Source organism: Osmerus mordax, chromosome 27 (genome assembly GCF_038355195.1).
Source record: "Osmerus mordax isolate fOsmMor3 chromosome 27, fOsmMor3.pri, whole genome shotgun sequence".
NCBI lineage: Eukaryota > Metazoa > Chordata > Actinopteri > Osmeriformes > Osmeridae > Osmerus > Osmerus mordax.
Window position 1 is genome coordinate 6425396 of NC_090076.1, and position 22988 is coordinate 6448383.

General features: G+C 44.8%; 4 protein-coding genes across 9 annotated transcripts; 2 read left to right on the forward strand and 2 right to left on the reverse strand.

Moving 5' to 3' along the window:
* The first annotated feature begins 432 nt into the window (after positions 1 to 432).
* Positions 433 to 4915, forward strand: LOC136936945 (GDP-L-fucose synthase-like). Of its 3 annotated transcripts, none has more exons than XM_067230640.1 (10): positions 433 to 574; positions 971 to 1131; positions 1247 to 1361; positions 2280 to 2408; positions 2504 to 2577; positions 2663 to 2796; positions 2915 to 3046; positions 3157 to 3236; positions 3366 to 3465; positions 3755 to 4915. In XM_067230640.1, exons 2-10 carry the CDS (start codon positions 974 to 976, stop codon positions 3808 to 3810), a joined length of 978 nt encoding a protein of 325 aa, XP_067086741.1. In that variant the 5' UTR covers positions 433 to 574; positions 971 to 973; the 3' UTR covers positions 3811 to 4915. The 3 variants fall into 3 exon arrangements, with proteins under 3 accessions (XP_067086741.1, XP_067086740.1, XP_067086742.1); XM_067230639.1 differs by having other exon boundaries at positions 974 to 1131; XM_067230641.1 differs by having other exon boundaries at positions 471 to 569; positions 974 to 1131.
* Positions 4916 to 6466: 1551 nt separating this feature from the next.
* Positions 6467 to 13299, reverse strand: eef1db (eukaryotic translation elongation factor 1 delta b (guanine nucleotide exchange protein)). Of its 2 annotated transcripts, XM_067230396.1 has the most exons (11): positions 10941 to 11435; positions 10722 to 10904; positions 9988 to 10532; positions 9373 to 9493; positions 9211 to 9282; positions 8440 to 8505; positions 7664 to 7748; positions 7429 to 7538; positions 7126 to 7323; positions 6681 to 6875; positions 6467 to 6579 (listed from the first exon to the last, which is right to left on the reverse strand). In XM_067230396.1, exons 1-11 carry the CDS (start codon positions 11418 to 11420, stop codon positions 6541 to 6543), a joined length of 2094 nt encoding a protein of 697 aa, XP_067086497.1. In that variant the 5' UTR covers positions 11421 to 11435; the 3' UTR covers positions 6467 to 6540. The 2 variants fall into 2 exon arrangements, with proteins under 2 accessions (XP_067086497.1, XP_067086498.1); XM_067230397.1 differs by lacking the exons at positions 9988 to 10532; positions 10722 to 10904; positions 10941 to 11435 and adding an exon at positions 13232 to 13299.
* Positions 13300 to 13658: 359 nt separating this feature from the next.
* Positions 13659 to 16481, reverse strand: pycr3 (pyrroline-5-carboxylate reductase 3). Of its 3 annotated transcripts, none has more exons than XM_067230527.1 (7): positions 16366 to 16481; positions 15914 to 16008; positions 15764 to 15828; positions 15381 to 15560; positions 14966 to 15178; positions 14741 to 14833; positions 13659 to 14393 (listed from the first exon to the last, which is right to left on the reverse strand). In XM_067230527.1, exons 2-7 carry the CDS (start codon positions 15987 to 15989, stop codon positions 14187 to 14189), a joined length of 834 nt encoding a protein of 277 aa, XP_067086628.1. In that variant the 5' UTR covers positions 15990 to 16008; positions 16366 to 16481; the 3' UTR covers positions 13659 to 14186. The 3 variants fall into 3 exon arrangements, with proteins under 3 accessions (XP_067086628.1, XP_067086629.1, XP_067086630.1); XM_067230528.1 differs by having other exon boundaries at positions 16354 to 16462; XM_067230529.1 differs by lacking the exon at positions 16366 to 16481 and adding an exon at positions 16138 to 16317.
* A 235-nt stretch (positions 16482 to 16716) lies between these two features.
* On the forward strand, positions 16717 to 22775 carry bmb (brambleberry). Its single transcript, XM_067230664.1, has 13 exons — positions 16717 to 16759; positions 17220 to 17472; positions 17602 to 17730; positions 17849 to 18034; positions 18132 to 18354; positions 18674 to 18790; positions 18938 to 19117; positions 21215 to 21421; positions 21534 to 21693; positions 21788 to 21849; positions 21957 to 22060; positions 22215 to 22315; positions 22425 to 22775. The coding sequence occupies exons 2-13, from the start codon at positions 17236 to 17238 to the stop codon at positions 22552 to 22554; spliced, it is 1836 nt and encodes a 611-aa protein (XP_067086765.1). The 5' UTR covers positions 16717 to 16759; positions 17220 to 17235; the 3' UTR covers positions 22555 to 22775.
* The last annotated feature ends 213 nt before the right edge of the window (positions 22776 to 22988 follow it).

Here is a 22988-nt window from a genome sequence, read left to right on the forward strand (position 1 = left end):
GTAGTGTGTGCATTAGGTAGGTACAGTGCCCTCCAAAAGTATTGGAACAGTGAGGCCAATTCCTTTGTTTTTGCTGTAGACTGAAAACATTTGGGCTTGACATCAAACGATGAATGTTAGACCAGAGTTCAACATTTCAGCTTTTATTTCCAGGTAATTACATCTGGATCTGACGCACAATTTAGAAAATAACACCTATTGTTCGAAGCCACCCATGTCAAATCATGACATGTAAAATAAAAGCTTTAAAATACTCAAAAGGTTCAAATATAACAAGGGCCACTGTTATGGACATGACAGTAGTGCTGCCCCAGAACTGCCCTGTTTTTACACTGCTTCCCTGTTCTGTTCAAAACTGGTCTAACCGGAACCGGTCTCCAGGTTGCTGCACCCTATTTGGCTCTGGTCTGTACCTTTGTCATGCCTCAATCTCAGGTTTTGCGTAGATCTTAGACACTAGTTTAGCTGTGTGCTGCTCTGTGTACTTCCACAGGAATTACAAGCCACCAGTTTTGAAAACCTTTGACAATTTAAAGAAGTATTTGCTAAACTGCTGTTGCTAAAAAGAGGTGCTGTAAGTATGATTTTGTCGCTAACAGTTATAACAGTTATTCGAATCTTTATACAACTTCTTCATATTCTATTTCTTCCGTTGCACCTTTTCAGCTATCAAAAACTTCAGCAGTTTCAGGGGTTTCCAGCTATTACTTTTCAGCGTTCTACCTCTTATGCTTTAGGGCAGTGGTTCTCAACCCTTGTCCTCAAATACCCCCTGTCCTACATCTTTTAGATATTTAGCATAACTACATAACGACCCATTCATTTGACTCAGGTGTGTTGGGGCAAGGGAAACATTTAAAACATGCAGGACAGGGGGTACTTGAGGACCAGGGTTGAGAACCACTGTCCTATACCGACAGTATGTGTGGAGTTAAACAGTCAAACAAAGGAAACAAATATATTTTTTCAGCAGATGGATTGTGCAGAAAGGCAGAATGACTGTATGCGGGTGCTGGTGACTGGAAGCACAGGCCTGGTGGGCAAGGCAATAGAGCGCGTTGTTAACGAGGAGGAAGGAAGTAAGGAGGCGGAGCAGTGGGTCTTCCTCTCCTCCAAGGATGCCAACCTTATGTGAGGGTTCACCTGGTTTAACTACGCACACTAAAACAAGTTCAACTTGAAAAATCACCTGCTTCAGTACAAACACTACTTTACTGTGTGTGTGTGTGTGTGTTTTCCAATTTAGGGACTTCCAGGAGACGCTGGCTGTTTTCCAGAAGCACAAGCCTACCCATGTCATCCACCTGGCTGCCATGGTTGGTGGCCTCTACAAAAACATGAAGGCCAACCTGGACTTTTGGGTAAGAGCCAGGCTGTATCATGCTGACAGCTCACTAGACCGGACTGGTTTTGATTCCTACCTACAAATAGGTACGGTACAAAACTTTCTGCATCACTATTAGTATCCTCATCTGCCTCCTCACCGACGAGACACCAGAGATGTCGCCTACTAATTAATAGAATTACGATTACGAATTAAATAATAATAATAAAAGCTGCCCTTGTGTACACACCGCCCTCATCAAAACATGTAATTCAAGAAAAGCTGTAGCATTTAATTGCAGAAATACAGTATAAGACATTATTTGTGTAAAAAATGCCCAAGACTTATGCACAGTACAGTATAAATATGGTATTTTTTTTTGCAAAAGAACTGCTAAAGTTTGAAGCTGGTTTAGTTAGCATCCTGTGGCAACCAAGGGGGGATGCCGCTGCCCAAGGTGCTGATCGGACTGCCTGTGGTGTCTACTGGGACGCTGTCCATGGTGCTGCGCCCCTGGGTTGCCACAATACCAACTCAACATTTGCATTTACATTTAGCAGACGCTCTTAACATAACATTTATTTTGTTGTTACTTGATAATAGTGTTAAACTGATAAAAAAACTGTTTTTTATTATAAAATTATGGTAGCTGTGTGTTAGGTGACTTAGGTTTAATATTATATATTTAAGTGGGCTACTTTAAAATGTTAATATATTGTTCAATTTACATAATTTTCAACAACAACAAAAACACACAATAAAAGAGCCTTTCTTTGATGTCATTTTTCAGTTTTTCAAGAATCTGAATCGTTTTAAAAATACCGGTTCGGCATCGGAATTGTAAAAATCCAAACGATACCCAAACCTAACCCAAACCCAGATAGATAATGGAGAGACTTGAGCTTACTTGGGGGCTGTCATGCCAATGTAGCCAATGTCCATCTGTGTGCTTCAGAGGAACAATCTCTACATAAACGACAACGTACTGCAGGCAGCCCACGAGGTGGGCGTGGTCAAGGTGGTGTCCTGCCTCTCCACCTGCATCTTCCCTGATAAGACCACATACCCCATCGACGAAACCATGGTAGGAGGCACTGTGTGTGTGTGTCACCGTTCCAGGTTATATCCATATGATGGTTATTGAATGAATTGATGTTTATCTAATTTCCTCATCTCTAGATCCATAACGGGCCTCCTCATCCATCCAACTTTGGGTATTCCTACGCAAAGAGAATGATCGATGTCCACAACCGGTGTGTGGAGAAGTCAGAAGGAATCATTTCATAAATATCTGTTACTGCCGTGTGACCAATCAGATTGCGTGTGTGTGTTTTGCAGTGCGCATGCAGAGAAGTACGGGAGTCGCTACACGGCAGTTATCCCAACGAATGTGTTTGGTCCCCATGACAACTTCAGCATCGAGGATGGACATGTATTGCCAGGCCTCATACACAAGGCCTTTATAGCACAACGTAAGACACACCCTTGCTCCGTCAACATATTACTTGACCAACCCCTGCTTAAGCTCTATGCCTGCCAACTACTGGATCTTTTATATTGTGCCTCTCCATTGTGTGTTTGTCTTGTTAGAGGAAGGGAGCCCGTTGACAGTGTGGGGCTCAGGCAGTCCCAGAAGGCAGTTCATTTACTCTTTAGATTTGGCCCGTCTTTTTCTGTGGGTTCTGAGAGAATACAAAGAAGTGAACCCAATCATATTATCTGGTGAGTTCTCAACAGGTGGCCGGGGTTATATTTGGATGTATTGTAAACTTTGTATATATTTAACCACACACTGCTGAGTTTTAAGTCTTGCTCCTGCCTGTGTGACACAGTTGATGAGGAGGATGAGCTGTCTATCAAGGAAGCAGCCGAGTCCGTTGTCCAAGCCCTGGGGTTCAAGGGAGAAGTAGTTGTATCCTTTCAATGGAAGAATGTAACATTTCAGTCATATAAACAGTCATACAGACAGGCACACTTAAAACGCGAAATGTTTCTATCAATATTAAAGCTGACTGTTTCATTCTTTAACCATGTTCTCCAGTTTGACACCAGTAAATCAGACGGTCAGTTCAAGAAGACAGCCAGCAATGCCAAACTGCGACGCTACCTGCCCGACGTCAAGTTTACGCCCTTCAATCAAGGTAGGAGCTCTAATATGATGGCAACCCTGGTCCTCAGGGCCCCCCTGTCCTGCATGTTTTAGATGTTTCCCTGCTCCAACTGAATGAGTCGTTATCTAGCTATGCAGAAGCCTGGTAATGACCATTCATTTTGATCAGGTGTGTTTGACCAGGGAAACATCTAAAACATGCAGGACAGGGGGGCCCTGAGGACCAGGGTTGAGAACCACTGAGTCAGACCAATTGAGTCCACATTGAGACCTGTCTTGACTGATGCTAGCACAATCTTTTCTTCTTCCTGTTTTTACAGCTTTGAAGGAGACATGTGACTGGTTTGTAGCCAATTACGACACAGCTCGTAAGTGACGGTGAACACTGCCAAGTTGGGTACTGTAGAAAGGCAGAACGTATGAGGATTGTCTGTACTGGGTAACACTTTAGAATAATGGTCCGTTGTTAACAAGTAGCTATGCAGGAAGTAATAGGTAGTTCTACATTAACACTGAATTTAATGCTATTAAATAATATGGAACCAAGATTAACTAAGCAGTAAGTAATAGCTAATTTACAACAAAGGTAGTTCCTTGGTAGGTATTTGGTTATTACTAAATAAATGTATCCTCTTGAGAACTACTTGTGAACTATTACCAATTAAGAAATAATAACCAATTAATTACTAATCACAAAAGTAACATGTCTAAAAAGTGAACAATTTGGTTGTTTTACTCTGAACATGGTCATAACTTTTCAGAAGCTTGTGCCTCAAATGGGTTCTTTGTGGAAACCAGTTTATGAATATTATATCCCCCCAAATACGTTAGCTACAGGTTGAGATTGTGACTATTTTTAATAATTAGGAAGTGATGCTGACACTCATGATTGGATTCGTTTACTATTATGAGCTCTTGAGTGTCAGTTAAATGTCTGTGACTCCAAACACCTACCTTTATGTTACAGTAGTCGCCTGAGGAGGACTTCTCTTTAGGATATGAATATAAACATTGATGTTCTCTTGTCAAAAACTATTTGCAACAATTTGCATCCTGCATTTATGTTGCGATATGACCGTATGTGTCAAATATAAAATTAGACTTATTATAGGCCTATTACTTATGAAAACCAGTATAACTCCTCACTAATTACTCAAGCGTTACCTTGTCATCCTGCAGGAACTACTTGTGATGTGGACCATTATTTTAAAGTGACAAACATGTTAACTCCTCACTAATTACTCAAGAGTTACCTTGTCATGCCGCAGTAATTGTAATCTGGACCATTATTTCAAAGTGAAAAACATGTTAACACCTCACTAACATGTCATCACACAAGATCTACAACATAAAACAACTGCAGTGATTGGATTTTTTTTTTTTTTTTATATGCACTGGAAGATTTCCATGAAATCGTAAAAGAAAATAATACATAATGCAAAAATGCACATGGGCATGCAAAAATAAAGCATTTTGTAAAATATGTCTGAATTAAACATTCTTTGTTTGGCACAATGATGACACCTAGCATTTAAACAAAAATTCTATATTTTGGAATGAAACATTCAACAAACTGTGATGATAAACTGAGTCAAACATAATGGCTAAATAGGTAATAAGTAAGTACATGGCTAACCCTAACCCAAATCAACGTATAGGCCTACTCACTCTATAATGAGTCTAGCATTGGCCACTACTGCGAAATACAACAGCAACGCAATTCCAAAGAAAATGATGAAGGAAGAAAAAACAAATGGCATCACTGTAAAATAAATTGCTAGATAACCCAGTTCAGAGAACAGGAACATGGCCCAAAACGCTAGCTAGTTGTTGCTAGCTGTGAAGCCAGAATAGCTGTCGGCTAGCTTGTAAACAGTCCCATTCATACAAACTTCTCACTAATTCTAAAATTCGAAATTTATACTAATTCTACAATTCGAAATATTTGTGAAATTCACCTAGTCGTTGTTGTCGTAAGGGATTATGTTAGCCAAATACTGAATATTTACCATCCATAACAATGTGTCACTGCCAAATGATTTCGCGCTCCAAACTCACTCAGTGACATTACACAAGAGTATAGGTTTAGGGAAAACAAGACATGGATTTCAGTACAAATAGGTTTCGCTAAGCCAAGTCGACTGGATTTGGAAAATGGACCGGCCGTGATTTGATTTTTCTGAGCTGCAGAAAGACCTAATAGCAGACACATCTAAATTGCCCGCATAATCATACAGTATGAGCAAATATTGGGGAGGACGTGTCCCATAATCATACAGTATGATCCACATGCCACATTGCCATGAGGACTACACTCACTGGACCAGTAGAGGGAGACAAGTTAGTTCCTGCACCAGTAGAGGGGGCTGTGCTATTTACTGGACCAGTAGAGGGGGTTGTGCCATTTACTGGACCAGTAGAGGGGGTTGTGCCATCTACTGGACCAGTAGAGGGGGTTGTGCCATTTACTGGACCATTAAAAGGAGCCGAGTTACAGGACACTACTGCAACGTTTAATGATAATAAGTTAGAAGGCAGGACAGATGGCAGGAAGGAGGTTATGATAGATGCGCTGCACAGACTTGATGCCCAGATTCGCACATGCTCTTTGTGAGCATGTGCACAAATGGTGTCTGTGTGTGTCTGTGTGAGTGTACACAGAGGAGCCAGACGATGATCTTAAAAACACAAGCAACACAAGGACCAGCAAAAAAAAACAAAAAAACAACGATATTCACATTTTCAATTTTTACATCGTCGTCAAAATTATTGAGATATTATCGCTAATATTCGATATATTGCCCATCCCTACTATTTTTTGTTACCTGTGAGGAGAAGAGCCCAGGTAATGCAGAGTCAGGATCAGCTTCATCTTGGATCAGCAGGTGAGTGGCAGAATGGGCAGTAATCTGGTATATACCTGTATAAATACTACCAGAGCAGGTACATCTTGGCCTTATTCGTTTAAGAAGTTGGTTACAGACACAATACTGCACGTAATATTACATTCCTACAAACGCAGCCGAGAGGGGTTTGAGTGCACCAAAAGCTTTTATTAGGAACCGTGTGACATGATCAGCAGCAGGTGGAGGGGGAGACAGACAACTCAGATCTTGTTGAACGCTGCGACGTCAACGCTCTGGACCTGCGACAGGACAGAAGACACACCGTGAGACCTTCTGCTCACCCACCCTCTGGAAACTTTGAGAGGCTCTCTGAGGCTCTGAATGGGAAAGCGTTACGTACGTAGTCCTCAAACTTGGTGATCTCCTCCTCCAGCATGTCTGTGCCGACCTTGTCGTCCTCCACCACGCAGGAGATCTGCAGCTTCTTGATGCCGTAGCCCACGGGCACCAGCTTGGACTGGCCCCACAGCAGGCCGTCGGCCGCCACCGAGCGCACGCACTCCTCCAGCTTGGCCATGTCCGTCTCGTCGTCCCACTGTGACAGGAGGACAGGGGTGAGCACAACACGCGCGCGCACACACACACACACACACAAAGGCTAAGTTGAACACACTGCTAAAATGCATGTGGTGCAGGAACATAAAGCTCCTTAAAAAAGCTGTCGTATACAGCACGTTTACCAGGGAATGCGAATGACTGCCACGCATAAACAGACATATATAAACATAACACAGAAGTGTTATGTTAAGCGGAAACCAATCAGGCAGCAAGGGACAGTGACATACAGGTTTGACGTCCAGTAAGATGGAGGATTTGGCGATGAGGGCGGGCTTCTTGGCCTTCTTCTCGGCGTACTCCTTCAGCCTCTGCTCTCGCACTCGCTCGGCCTCCAGGTCTTCCTCCTCGTCGCTGCCGAACAGGTCAATGTCATCTTCCTCCTCCTCTACCGGGGCGCTGGGCTTCTTCGCTTGGACAGGGGTACCCTGGGGGGGGGCACAGAGATCAAACACCTGATAGACAGCACAAGGGCTACCCCCCCCCCCACGTCAGAGAGTCCTGACTGAGCCATAACTAGGAGGGAGACTCACGTTTGTGCAGGGCGCTGCAAGGAGCGGGGCTGGGGCTCTCACAGGGGACTTCTCCAGCACCTCCACCCTACATTCCAGCTTGGAGAGAGCTAGCCGGAGGTCCTCCACCACTGACAAACACAGCGCAGAGACGAGACAGTCAGCTAGCTAGGTCCCACAGACCGCAGCTCGTGACACCTGACCAGTATGCGTATACACCAGCTACTCATTCCATGTGCTTGTGGGGCCCACAGACCTTTGTGCAGGCTCTGGTTCTCCTGCTCCAGGCCCCTGATGCGGGACACGAGTTCCCCCTGCTCTCCAGCTCCAGCGCCTGTGCTCTGGACACACACACACCCAGAAAGGAGTTGCCGTGACTGGGACAGCACTGAGACAGCCAGGGACTCTTACAGCCGCCAGGGCAGCACAGCACCGAGTACAGAGCAGGAGGCCGGTCGATTCCACCAAGCCGGTCAGAGCAAAGCCTACGATTCTGACTAATGGACAGTCATGAATTAGAAGAAGAAACCCAATTTCAAAAGTGGGGCGACCTACTGCAGGACATGAGGGCAGGAAACCCAGTGGAGCCCTGATGCTGACCATACACACACACAAACGCCTGTTTCCCTGGCTGCCAAACACAGCAACTTGAGGAGGATATGGCACGCTGAGAGAAGCGTAGGTGTTCAGGTGGAAGGGTCGACAGTAGGGGGGAGGGGGAGGAGGGGGGGCCTGTGTGTGAATGACTCAATAAAGGAGAGAGGGCACCAAAATAAACTGATCTTTCATTGTGCTATACGGTGAACCCCCCAAAAAGAACCCAATCATTAAACTGCTCCACCTTCAAGTCAGTCAAATTGCTGTGTTGCTTTCTGACTCACACAGCAGCAGGCCACCAGGGAATAGGGGAGAGTAGGAAGGGAGGGTAGTGCCAAGCTAGGAAGTGTGTGGGTGAGCTGGGTTTAGAGACAATGTTCTCGTCACTTTGCTCTCGGTGGGGTGGGTTCAAGTCACACAGGTTGGGACACTTACAAGCAGGGATTGGTGGTTCAGGAGTGGTTGGCGAGACACTCTGCTAGGCAACAGCGAAGTCTTGAGCTGGGGTTGGGGTTTGGGTGGGGATAGGGGGCAGGAAACGAGGGAAGGGGAGGATGAAGAGATGAATGAAGTCGGTAGTGTTGAGTGAGCAGAGGCTAGAGAAAGAAAGGATAACCAAAAGCAGGGTCTAGGACTAAACCTTCGAGGGGAAAACCATAGACAGCATTTAGGACACGAACGATACTGTAAAACACACAAGGAATCTTGAGATGCAGGATATAAACTCAAGGATATAAAATAAAGGATATAAACTCAATAGGGGCAGCACAACCACAAAAAGAGTTCATGCAGCCAAACATCAACAACGCATGCATTCATCAAGGCTTGAATAAGAATGAACAATGAAAGTACTAAAAATAACTTGCACTTACAAGAATTCCCCTGTTCAACAAAACAGGCAGGCAACAAACTCACTCATACTGCCCACATATGCTAGTTCTCCCAGCGATGGTGATAAGGGCATGTTCTGGACTGGGTTATCTACCCCAGAGGTTAAGGATCAGGGTAAAAACTGCTGGTTACAACCAAACAACACCAAGTTAAGACGTGTGACATGGCCAACCAGTTTGGGTGTGAGGTGAATGTGGTCGTCTACGAAACCAGTTTGTACCAGACAAACTAGAAGCGAGGAAAATCCCCTGGATTTCAAAAGAAAAACTTAGAAGAAAGTTAGAAGCGTGCGAGTTCATGAAGTCATGTACTCACTCCGGCTAGAGATTTCTGGATGTTCTCCCGTGCTCGCGCGATGTCTAGTAAGATGCTGTTCGCGCCCAGCTCCTGAGGACACACAGTGGGGCCGGGTCAGAGCAGAGCATGCGCGTCAGGAAAAGGGATGAACGCACGCGGAAAGGCCGTGGGCCTCGGTACCTGCGCCGAGTGTGAGGCTCCGTTCGCGCGCTCGTAGAAGTGTCTCTCCGCCTCGTCGAAGCGAGGTTTGTCGAACCAAATCTTCTCCTGGGCCAGGAAGTCTACGGCGGCGCTCATGGTGCTAGAGACGAGAGAAAGAGCAAAATAGAGAAAAAAAGAGAGCCGAAAGGAGAAACATGGGGAAGGTTAGTGCACGGGTCGAAATCAGTCATGTTCATGACGTTGACCTAGCTGACCTGATCTGCGTTTCACGATGACCCCACTGATGCGCCACTCCAACCCAGCAACTGTCCCCCAAAATTTGATTTGAATAATACAAATGACATTTCCAGGCACCTCTACTTAATAAGATTCAACCTTGAGGACTTCAAAGATGTAAGCATGCAAAACCAGGAAATGAAACAGCATAGCAGGCACAACCAACTCAAAATCATCAAATGATATAAAAATCAGAACAGAAGAAACATGGGAGGAAAAAATCTAATCTAAATCAAATCCCCCCCCCCCCCCCCCCCCCCAAAATGGAAAAAAAACAAAAATGACAAGAGAAAGAAACACTAAAGTGCAAATCAATGAGCTTTGGGGAAAGGCCAGTCTCCTAGGGCAAGGTCATACTTGTCCCCCAGAAGTTTGGAGCAGGTGAGTGCTGGTGACGGCCCAGCGTCTTGCTGCCCGCCGGCCCCCTCCACCACCCGGGCGGCGTGGAACCGACCCTCCGCTGCGTCGTAGCGCCACTTATCCAGCCACAACCTCTCGCTGTCAGGGTGGAGGAAGTAGCAGGCCCCGCCCACCAAGGCTTCCTCTTTAGCGACGTCGCCAGGCTCTTCCTCTTCCTGAATGGGGTGCAGGGCATGGAACACCTCCGCCTTCCCCTGTGCGACCAGCACCAGCCCTTGCTTCTCCTCCTCCTCCTCCTCGTCCTCTTCCTCCTCCTCCAGGCTCTGTGGGTGGTAGTCGCTACCTCTACAGGTGGAGGGGGAACTTGGACAGCTTACACGTGGGTGGCTAGAGCCCAGGTTGTTGTTGCCGTAGAGGCTCTGGTAGAAAGTGGCCTCGGCTCTGTCATAGAGGGGCTTCTCCAACCACACGTCTCCGAGCAGCTCCGCCGGGACACGAGGCAGCCCGTTGATTGGCTGGGGGGGGCTTGGGGCGGGAGCTGTCTGCTGGGTGGGCGTGGCAGGGGTCGGGGCCAGGGACAAGTACCCCTCGTCTGGGGCGGGAGCTGTCTGCTGGGTGGGCGTGGCAGGGGTCGGGGCCAGGGACAAGTACCCCTCGTCTGGGGCGGGAGCTGTCTGCTGGGTGGGCGTGGCAGGGGTCGGGGCCAGGGACAAGTACCCCTCGTCTGGGGCGGGAGCTGTCTGCTGGGTGGGCGTGGCAGGGGTCGGGGCCAGGGACAAGTACCCCTCGTCTGGGGTGGAAGGTGTCGCCGGGCGGACGGGCGAGAGGGAAAGGGTGTTTGGGACGCTTGCCGGCTGGGGCTCTTCAGCAACGCTGCTCTCCGCCTGGTCTAAAGACGGCTTGTGGACGGACACCTTCTCCACCCCACGGGGGCAGGCTACCTGTTTGGCGTGGCCACCAGCAGGTGGGAAAAGACACACAGAGAGCCCTGGGGTGGGGAGAGCCTCTGTGGGCAGAAGGGATCCATTAGGCTGGGTCTGCCCGTTGGCAGAGCGGGCCAGCCAGCACTGGTAAACGCTCTCAGCCTGCTCGTACACCCGGTGGTTGAACCAGACCGAGGCACACTCGGAGCGCAGGCCCAGAAGGATGCTTGATGCTGGGCTGTGGGTCTGGACAAGCTGCCCCGACTCCTGGTCCTTCCTCTCCACAGCCGCAGGGCAGCTCTCAGGGTGGGCCGAGCGTTTGCGGCGACGGCGGCTCTTTCCGCTCCGCTTGGCGTCTCCGTTCAAGCTACCGCTCTCTGGGGACGAGGACGAAGTATCCCCGTTCCTTTGGCCTGGTTCGGCCTGCATCGGAACCCCCGCCTCAACTTCAGTGGTACAGTCCACCGAATATTGGACAGGTGTGACATCATGCTTGGACTGTTCCATTTCTGAACTCTGGGGGTTCATCTTTGATCCATTGCAGAAAGGAAGAGAGTGACAGGGACAGGCTGGAGGATTAGTTTACACAGGAGTTTAGTTACATAGGGGGATTGATACATTGGTCTCTGAAGCAGACAGTCATTTTAAACCTCTCAAATGCAGAGGTACGCTGAATTGCTTAAGAACCTGGGCCGATGACAATTCTCCTGAGGTCAGGCAATGGATCAATCCCAGAGAACATGTGCATGCAGGAAACAGAAGCATCTCATGCAGATCAGCTGAGGATGAGCGATGCCTATGATTGAATGGGATGCACTTCTTTAACCCTGAGTTCATGCGAGTCTCCTTCCTGTGAGGTTACCATTGGTTACCACTCGATGGTCTGGCAACTGGCAGACATGGATGAATCAACAGGGTGCCATATCAGGGAAAAAAAACTAATAAATATATAGTCTCTCACACAAACTTGTTAGCTAACATGAGCATCCACTACACATGTGTAAAAGAAGGGGGGAAAACACTTTGAAATAGAAAGTATAGGCCTTAGAACCAAGGGTGTGGCCAGGTAAATGAATGACTGGAAGTAAGCATGGAATGGGGATATCAGTTCTGACAGGCTCACAACAACAACAAAACATTATAAACGTTTCACATGATATCCATTTGCCATTTTGCATTCTGTGGCAACACTGGTTTATTGAAAGCCATTCATACTGTACATCTGGCATGCTATAACTATGTATGATTCATAGTTCCACTGTCATACAGGAAATTGAATTTCCTAAAAATACATCTAGTTGTTTTCCATAAACAGTTTGTTCAGCCAAATCTAGTTCAAACGCATGAGGATTGAGCTATCCCGGTATGATTTGAAACTGCCAATGTTTAGTTTGTTAGATAAAAGTAAAACGTTTCCGGTATGATAGTTGAGCAACATTCTGAGACTCACCTTCCTTAGTGAATGTATGAGCAAGCAACGACCTGAGTTAAGTTCAAATTATGTTCATCCATTCAGCCACCACCAGCCATGATCAAAGGGGACATCACAATATTGTCTTGTTAACTGTACTTCCACACATTAAAATCAAAGTAGACATTGTATACTGTCAAGAACAACTACACTACTCATATTACATTACTCACACAGACACACACACACACACTCACATACATATCGCTTTGTCAAATATAGCAAGCAACTCACTTCTCCGATTCTTTCAAGCATAGGAGAAAAAGGGAGATAGGTGTTAAATTGGTCAATATAAAAGAACAATAGATCCCGTTACTTAGCTTAAAGGTTCAATTATTGGATGCTTGGATCAATTGTACTATCTTACAATCATAAGACATAATCGTATTTAAGGACATTGAAAAACTGTTATACAAGGTTACTGAATAATGTACTCAAATGGACTTCCATCATCGCACAGCCTCGAGGCAGGTGCCGTCTGACAAATGCTGCTTTCTCCTCTTTCTACACAATGTCAGTAACATTAGAAATCAATCATGTCGGGCTAGTTATTTATATTCTTTTAAAAAAAAGACTGAATATATGAACAAATTATATTTGTTAATTGTTCGTATTTGCAAGATAGCGGTCTTGCCGGCTGCTAATGTACCACCCAGCTAGCTAGTAGCTGCCGGTTGGTCCGAGCTCACACGGTCAGCAAGCTAACATAGCTAGCTAGCCATGTCAGCTACGACAGTATTGTCCTTTTATATACATACTCTTCCACACTCAAATAATTTGACAAGCATAGTCATTAATATTTTTTCCAACTGTTTCATTGTATAAAATCCAAATGTCAGTGACTTACTGTTCCGTTTTTTTAGTGTTTCACAGGGCTAGTGATCTGCGTGCTCCTCAAGCAATGTGCTTAGCCAGACTCGGAAGAAAATCAAAGGGACTTGAAGTGGGTTAATAGAATGTCAGTGGGTCGAGGAGGGGGTGCTCGGTTATTATTATAAACCGAGCAAATATTAGTTTCTTAAGTACAACAGTTGGAATTACACACACTGACATGTATTCACGAAGACCTCTCGTATTTCAATAATATTTGTAAACACTACTCTCCCATTTCAAAGCTTGGTACATTCCCTGAATTTGGTCTTGCCAGTTTCCTGATTCTGACAATACTTTAATTCCACAGACAGGGGCTGCTGTGTATGAATACGTCTCACAGCCTTGAGATATTTGGTTACAATAGGACAAAGATAACCAGGTTATATTTTTTTATTGACAACAGTCAATAAAAATAAATTCACAGTTTCTTTGACATATGGGCTAATGTTGTCAATTGCACAACAGTTCAGTTGAGTTTAATGTTGAGCAATTAATATGAATATTTGTGTCCATTCCAGTCAAATATGGAATATTAATAACATAATACTGAATATACTATGGACATGTTTTTGGTTCCACATTATGACTGACCAACACCTATAAAATGTTCCCTTGTAATTTATCACAGCAGTAATACATTCCTTTCAGGATACATTTTAATTCTCAAGTTACACAACTCTTATCAATCTTTTCACAACCCATTCATGATAACATTTGGCTCACATTCGTGGATCATCTTAGAAGGGGAACATGTTGAGAATCACAAGCAATTTCAAAAGACCAGCCATTTGGTTAAATAAGACTTGTCGATTCTGAAGTCCTGTGTCCACGTCTCTTCATTGCATTTTGAAAGAGATGTTAGCCAGGTAAAGTCCCCTCCCCAAATGAGCAACATGAATGCTATGGGCAGGGAGGAAAACGGAGCATCCTCACTTCCTGTCTCCTGTTCCTGCTGACTTCCTGCCAAGCTCCCGGGCCCTATCAGTAGCAGCCTCCACGGCGTTCATCGTTGTAGCCCTCAGGCCACCTTGCTCCAAGGCATGAAGTCCAAAGATGGTGGTCCCTCCTGGGGTACACACTTCTGAACGCAGCTGAGCCGGATGCTTCCCAGAGTCCTTTAACAACCGACCAGCACCCTGAAGGAAACAATGACTTTAAATGGACAAACATTTGCCTTTTCTTTAAAAAGAAAAGGGGGGTCAAATGGCTGAGCGGGTAAGGAAACGGGTTATTAATCAGAAGGTTGTCGGTTCGATTCTGTCCGTGATAAATGACGTTTTGGCCTTGGGCAAGGCAATTCATCTTACTTGCCTCTGGGAGAATGTCCCTGTACTTATTGTAAGTCGCTCTGGATAAGAGCATCTGCTAAATGACTAAATGTAAAACAAAATAAGGACATTTATAAGTGACCCCAAACATTTGAATGGAGGTGCACATTATACGAAAACATTAAAAACAGTTGAGACAGATTTCTTTAACTGACCAGTATAGTTTGAGCAGCAATGCTGTGTGCTAGAGCACTTGGCATGCCCATTTTCACGGCGCCCTCAGCCAGCGCCTCTGCAAACAGGTACACCTGCCAAAAACATCACACACACAAAAACAATATCAATCACATGAGACCGGAGGACTCTCCTCGCCTCCTTTCCTACTCCCCACCCCTCGCCTCCTTTCCTTCTCCCCACCCCATTCCCCCTTCCCCACTCACAAACGCCACTCCACTGCCGCTGAGACCTGTGTGCACATCAATCCAGGCCTCTGGGCCCTCCTCCACCAGGCCACAGTGCTGCAACAGTGAGCTGAGCATAGCCCCGTCCTCTGGTCGTGCCTGTGAGCCCCGTGAGAACAACAGCGCCCCCTCCTGGAGAAGGCAGGGTAGGTTGGGCATCAACCTGAGGACAACCGTTTCTGCAGGTAAGAGCTTCAGGAAAGACAAGATAGGGTTGTAAACATTCCATCAAACTGTTTTTAGCCTATTTTTTGCTAAATTGTATTCAGTAGTTTACATTATAGGACAACTACACTGACAGGCACACATCTGGTAGGCTAGCAAATGTAACAAAATAGCAATGTCTTTACAACCAGAAAGATTAAACCAAGCTATGTGCTTGCTTAAGACTCACCCCCTCAAGTGTTGTGATAGTCACACCTGCTGCCACAGAGATAATCATGTGTTTCTGCGTCACATGTTGTGATATCTCATTGAGGACAGTTGGAACAAAGTGTGGTTTGACTGCTATAAAAACAACATCAGAACTTCTGACCAGATCGACATTAGAGTGAGTGACAGCAACCCCCAATTCCTGTGAACCAATGAAAACCAAGGCATTAGCTCAATGTCCAGGACATACAGCCATGGACGGATAATTGGTACTCTTGCACTAAATAATACATTTAGAATAAATAATAGTAATGCACAATTTCTTCCAGAAAATACTAAAGTAGGCTAAGTATTGTAAGTAAATGTTGAAGCTGTATGAGATAGCGTTTTATTTTTTATATCTACCTGAAAGCATCCAAAGTTTCTTTGAGATGGGGCACTCACTGTAACATTTGCTGGAAGGACATAACCTAAAGTAGAACATTTTTACAATTGACTCAATCATTTAGATAAATAAAAACAATCACCAATGCAATACATTTTCTCCAGACTCACCTGACAGCATGCCCTTAGCTATGCCAAAGGCCATGTTCCCTGCGCCAATGAAGCCCACCCTCAAGGGAGAATCCATCCCCTAGGTCAGTTTGAATCTGTGGGGAAGAGGAGGTGATGTATTGATAATCTGCAGGGACACTACTAAAACAGCTTGGCGGTGTTTCATAAGGACACTGGGAACACGCCATATGCAGAATTTTAATTTGTCCGATATTTTGACTCACAGCAAAAAGAAAGGGACAGCTTTGTCATCATTGATTTCACTACCGGGTTCAACATGAAAAAGTACTTAACATGATGCACGTGTTTGTCCACCATAACGTCGGTTATTATGTCAATTGGGCTGCTACAGTATGCTAGCTAGATGGCTAACGTACTTGTACTTCTACAACTGCCTGCTCTGTTATTGTTTCACTGCACAGCATATTACAGTATATTACCTAGGTGTTTACCTTGATCTCTTACTTAATCTTGATTTCTGCCCCTAAACTTCATACATGTATGTCGGCTGGTTCGTTCAGGATCAATCTTGCACTGTTTGGTTAGTAATACAGGGAACCGCTTGATAAATTGTTTTGTGTCGTTGCACCAAGCAAGCAACTTCTTGTGCCATTGCGTCTACACAGAAATTGCACCTCGGCTGCGCTGTTAAACAAATCAAACGGACCCACACTGTATGCCTTTCCTACTGGCTGCAGGCTTGTCATTTGAAACAGGGCGGGGCCTAATTAAAGGGCTTCATCATCAGCTTCATCCTTACCAGCCGTGCAAGCCCAACCACAGAATTTCATTCATTAGTTAAACTGAAATTATATCTGTCCAAGGACTTTTCAAAGAAATCGTAAGGTAATCACGTTTTTATTTCAATGCTCAATAATAATATATGTAACGTGCTTTAAACTGGTTTAAATGTGTAGTATTATCTACTACACTTAGATTAATGTAACATTTGAAAATGTAAAACGCGTAGCTTATATTTCGTCTTCATCCTACTACACCATACACAAGCATAAACATTTATAATTATTGTAGCAAATGTGTAAACATTGCTTTTGTGGAGCTAAAAATATTACTTTGTTTCACCAACTAACATGTCCGGGCAAAGCGCGCTTTGTATGGCGACTGTTTTGAGCGCTGCATTCATTATGCCAAAGTGAATTGTTTGGTGGTGGGTTATCAAATTGGGCTACAATTCTCTTTTCGATTAATATAGACCACGAAGTGTATATCTTGGAGTTGTAATCAAATTGACGTCTTTGGGCCTTAACATTTATATGCACACCATTTTGGGGGGTGTTTCTCTTAGGTTTTTGTCGTCAAGGATGGCTCACCTGGTGGTGGTCCATCATGCTGTTCTGGCCTTGCTCCTATCTTGTTCCACATCCACGGCCTTCTTTGACTGGATGAAGAGGCCTGCAGCTCCATCTCCCTCTCCTCCACCAGCTCCAGTACAACCTGGGGGAGATGCACCCCCCTTCGAGATGATGGTATCAGATGAAAAATTCCTTGTTGAGGCCAAGCAGATGGAACTTAGTCCCCTGGACAGCTGCCATTACATGGTAGGAACTACTTTTGCACAGTCTTGGGAGTGATTTGTTTGATGTAGGGTGCATATCCATGTGTAAATACATGCACATTATTAATTGTTCCAAAACATGTAAAACAAAAGTTTGTTTGTTCTCTTCTAGGTGGTTGCTCAGTTGAAGTCGACCTGTGGTAGCCTATCAGAGGAGCAGCTGGCTAAACTGGGAGTGGTCCTTTTCAACTGTCAGGCAGAGGTGGAGGGGCGCAGGACCTATCGTTGCACCGACGAAATGGTGCGGTCTGATCAATTTCACAACCCCTTTTTGTTTTCACACTTCCTGTCACTCAATCGACAGCGTTTGTATTGCACTGTATCAACGTTATAAAAAAACCCCGGTTTTCTCTTGTTAGTCTTTGAGACAGTGCACAGCAGACATGGATGCGGACACATGGAATGCGTACCACATAGTCAGCAACCGAGCGCGCGCCGTGTGCTACGCCACCCGCCAGCAGCACTTCCGTCGCAGGGCCGAGCTCACGGTCAACGCTCTCATCTCCACAGCAACCAGCCAACTTGATGCCATGAAAGACTTGAAGGTCAGTCCCCTGTTTATTTTATTTTTTTGTGTGTGTGTGTGGGGGGGGGGGTATTAGACAAGATGCATGACCAGTGATCTGAGTCTTTTGTGGAAAGGAGGGGCAGTTGGAGCTAAGGGACCTGACTGCAGCCTCCCTGGATAAGCTGCTGCAGGGCCACAGCGCCCTTCAGGCCCAGCAAGGGGCCCTGTGGCTGGGACAGGAGGAGCTGGAGAGCTCCCTGAGCTCCAACCTGGAGCGGCTGGGCCAGGAGAAGGCCCTCATCGCCTCTGGACAGGAACTGGTAGCTCAGCTCATCAAGGGCATCACACAGAGGATGGGTGAGGAGCATACCCAATTCGAAAAAATATGGAAATCACATACTTATGTGGAGTTTGAAGACTGGACAATAATTTAGCCCACTGACAAATTCAATGTGACGTTTCAGCTTGTTATTGTTGCAAAGGGCATACACATGCATACTTTGGTTTGATGGTAGCAATCTCTTATTCACTTCCCGGTCTCATCAGCTTGTTTTTCTGAAAGGGCTTGAGGAACGACTTGAGTAACAATCTCAGTTGGGTATTTTTGTTTTGTCTGTTTAGCTGTAAAATCTAAACTGTATCACTAAATGTGTCCATTGTCTGTCTTTTTTTCTAGAAAATGTTAGTGAGCAGATGAAAGGTCAAGGGTCAGAGGTGCAGGAGGGTCACAAGGCCATTTTGGATGACCTCGCAGAGGTCAGAGGGCGGGCGCAGGATATCTATAGTAAAATAGGTAAAACCCCCTTCATTCCTAATGTAATTTGATGGTGAATCGTAATAAAAATAACATTGTACAGGAAGTAGAAGGGTATCATGTCAGCATTTATTCTCCCTAATTGTGTCCACTTCCTCTTGCTTGCCATGACCCATGGATCTTCAGAGAGCAGCATGTCTGGGTTCCTGCTGTACCAGAACCAGACGGCCAGGTACTACGCAGACCTCATGGGCAAACTGGAGCGCATGAACAGCACGTTGGGAGCCATGCTACATTACCTAGACAACATGCACACCCGCCTGGAGGACAGGCTCCATGCCATCCAGGACTACCTTGGCTGGGCAGGTAAATTCGTAGTAGTTGTAGGAGTAGGAAAAGAAGAGGCTACTTTTTAAAAGATTTAGTATTTGTCTTTGTCTGCCTGCATCGTCCACCTCCACCAATGTCGGCGTTTAAGGTATATATTATTGGGTGTGCTTTGCCTTCGGCAAGGGCACAACCTTTGTTCTCTCACATATATATTATTATTATTCTTTTTGCCCCCCCAAAACTCAGTCAATATTTGGCCTACATAGACAACGTAGGTGTCAAAAGTTTAGTCTTGGTAGCGATTGAGTTGCTTCTATTGGAATTTACGTTCCGTTGCATGGTTTAGGCTGAAGTTTTTGTGGCGAAAAGTGAAGCTAACGGTGGCTAATTTGCTAGCCACAGTCACTGACGTTACTAACGTCACTACGTCACTAACGTCATGAAAACACGCGTGACTACCTTTGGCAGAACATTCGTTTCGCATCTGTTAATTTGGGGGATAGCTAGGCTAACTATAGCTTTACTGCAAGGCAGCTGCAGAAACGCCACAAGAAAAGAGGCCAGGGTGATAACTATTTACTCATTTTACTTTGTGATATGACACACAATTGTGATGTGTAATGTACAATATAAGCTGATATTATTAAGGAAGTACATCTACTTTCGGAAACAGTAGTCTACTATTTCACTGAAGTATTAGCATCATGACATTAGCCTGTGTTGCCCGGGCAACACATACTACAGTGGTCTATGATGTAGCGTTATCTGTTTTCAATCGTTAAAATAAACATTCCTCACATATACATTTTCGTTGTAGGATTTATTTTGACATTAGTAAACGATTTGTTGGTGAAATTACCATTACCTGTGGTTTCAAACCAGTGTAGCTCACTGCAACGCTGTAGCTTACGCGAGACACACTACAAAAACATCTACACTACATAGCTGTTTAGGAAGTCAAACAGCGACAGAACATGTTCGGCACTCTCCTTACTTAAATCAAAAGTCTATCTAACTACTAACCTGAACTTCATTGCCACAGCCTAAACGTTGTCAATCTGTTCATGAAAATAATTAATTTCAGCTTAAACCGTACAACGGAACGTTAAATCCAATTCAACCAACGCAATCGCTACCAAGACGAACACAGCAGTAGTCTAGTACTGTACCGTAGTAGTACAATTTACCGGGGCAGCTTCTCCACACAGGGCTATATCGCATTTTGCGTTGTTACTGACAATGGTCGCTACCAGTGAGCTTTTTATGAATGAGCGATTTTCCACTAAATAAATGTCAAGCTTATTTACGTTTTGGGGGGCATATTTTCAGTTAGCAGGTGGTACTGTTTGAATCGCGATTCAATCTTCTACTGCCGGTAACGTCGTAGAATAATCTTCAAAGGGGGTTCTTTATTCATGAATGAATGCAATATGAGTAGGCTAAATGCTTGAAAATATCACGAGAAGGGAAAAACTTAAAAGGACGTTTAAATCGTAGGATTAGGTCAATTTTTACACCGGTCTGCCAAATTTATTCGTTTTGATTCAACGATGAGGCTGCCTCTTGCAGGGGAAATGAGAAGACATCTATTTCATTCTACACTTCACTCGTATTTTCAGTTGTAAATGAGCAGCAAAAAAAAATTGCTTTTAAATCTATGTAATCTTTATAAATAATAAGTATGCATTTTTATATAACATATACAGAAATATCAGTTGTAAAAATGTCATTCAAAAACGGACCCCTGTGCAACCGACGCAAGCAAGCACACCCTACAATTTCCCCAGAAATTGTACCCTCTCTAGTTATTATTACTGTTGCTTGCTTTTTTCCCCACAGGTACACTTGCACTTATAGCGGTTCATGTTGTTTAATTGTAACTTGTTTAACTACATGCTCTTATGGTTCTTCCCTTTGGCACTTACTTTGGTTGTTCACAATGTGTGCTTCATGTTTTGGCTACTCGCGATGTTTTTCTTGTTTGATCTTGTTATGATCAGTGACCTATGCACTTTGTAAAGCTCTCTCTTGGAAGTCGCTTTGGATAAAAGCGTCTGCTAAATGAATAAATTTAAATGTATATAATGTTGATAGACATTGTACAAGACAATTTTTCTGTCCCTGTGTACCCAGGTCTGAGCCTGGCAGCACTGTGGACTTGTGTGGTACATGCTGGGTATTTCCTGCTCTGCGCGGTCCTGCTGACGTTTCTTCGCTGTCCGTGTTTCACGCGGGCCATGCTGCTGCTCACTGTGCCCCTCAACGCCGTGGCCGAGGTCAACCGGCAGCCTTACCTGGACCTCATGGGCCTCAGCCTGCTACTGGTCACACTGTCACTGGGTACCTTTTTTTAGAAGGGAGATCGCCCATTAAAACCCTGTGTTGGTGTATTTGCTTAAATTTCAGCAGGGATTTGATGGTCTAAAGTGAGTGTTTGTCATTTGTCCCCCAGGTCATTGGTTTGTGACACAGTTGTTGAGGGCTTGTTCTTGGATTGGAGGAAAGCAAACCAGTTTGCCTTTTCCACCGACAACTAAAATCCTGGAATCAGAGCAGATTGAGTCCCCTCAGTCTCACTATCAGAAAGGCCCATCCTGCTCCACGCCTCAGAAGTAAGTCTGTTCAGCCCTGTTAGATCCTGGAGAGCGGTTAGTAACCGGTTACACCAGTTGAGGTAACGTGCATCTCCCTCTTCCAACCTCTCAGAGATGAGTTGGATGGGGTCATGGAGCCAGAAGACTTCCTAGATCAGGAGAGCTTCATGTGTGGTGAGAATGTGTTTCATGTTAGAAATGAAGATTCTTTTTCTAATTGAGTTTTAAAATTCCTTAATTCAGCACCTGAGTGAAATTCTCGTGTGACCCTTGCTCTGCAGCACCGTATAGCGGCCAGCAGATGGCAGAGGCCAGCTTTGTACCGGTTATGGCTGCACACAACCAATCCACACCTCGTTTCATGGTTCGGCCAAGCTTTTCTGCGGTGAGGGAGTAGTCTATGGTGACGAAAACAAACAAATGCAAAGGCTGTATTGTAGGATGTGCTAGATATTAGATATTACTTTTCAAATTATTTTTGTTAAAAACCCTTCAGATACCTTGACACCAACACATATTCTGTATGTTATCATTTCTAGGCTGTCCTAGAAAGTTTTCCTCACAGGAATCTGGGCGGGGGTTTTGAGGCAGTGTATGGATCCCGCAGTTCCAGCCCCAACCAATCCTTGGCCAGCAACGGGTTTGTGCTTTCTTTCAAAACCTCACCCTGACTGACGTTTTAAACACTCAGTATTGTGAACAGAAACAATAATTGGGACCTTCCCTTCTTCTGACGTTCATGTAAGTAGGTCCTTGTCCTGTCGCCAGCTGTGTAACGGCACCACCAGAACAGGGAAGCAGTGTAAAAACAGGGCAGTTCTGGGGCAGGACTACTGTCATGTCCATGACGGAGGCTACACGTCCTATATCCGCCCTTGACTGACATCACCCCAACACCTCCAAGATTTGTACCCTTTTTATATTTGAACCGTTTGAGTATTTTAAAGCTGTTATTTTACATGTCATAATTTCTGCTTACATGTGTTTGCATATGTAGAGTCTTGTGTGGTGTTGTAAGATATTAACATTTTTTGTGAATTATTTCCAAGTGTCAGTCATTTGAACCCACAGATGTGAATAAGTTACATTAAGCTTAAAATCTGACTTTGTTTGACAAATAAAATTATAATAAAGTGTTTTTTATTTATTAGACATATATACAAGCGAAGTTATTCTTGAACAAATGATTGTTTTTACCTCTTTTGGGGGGGTCCAAGTCTTAATTAGGGGGTTCAAACCACCAAGCCCCCCCCCATAATTGGAACCCTGGACTTTATAGCTCCGCTTTGTTAGCTGCGACTCAATACTTTTTG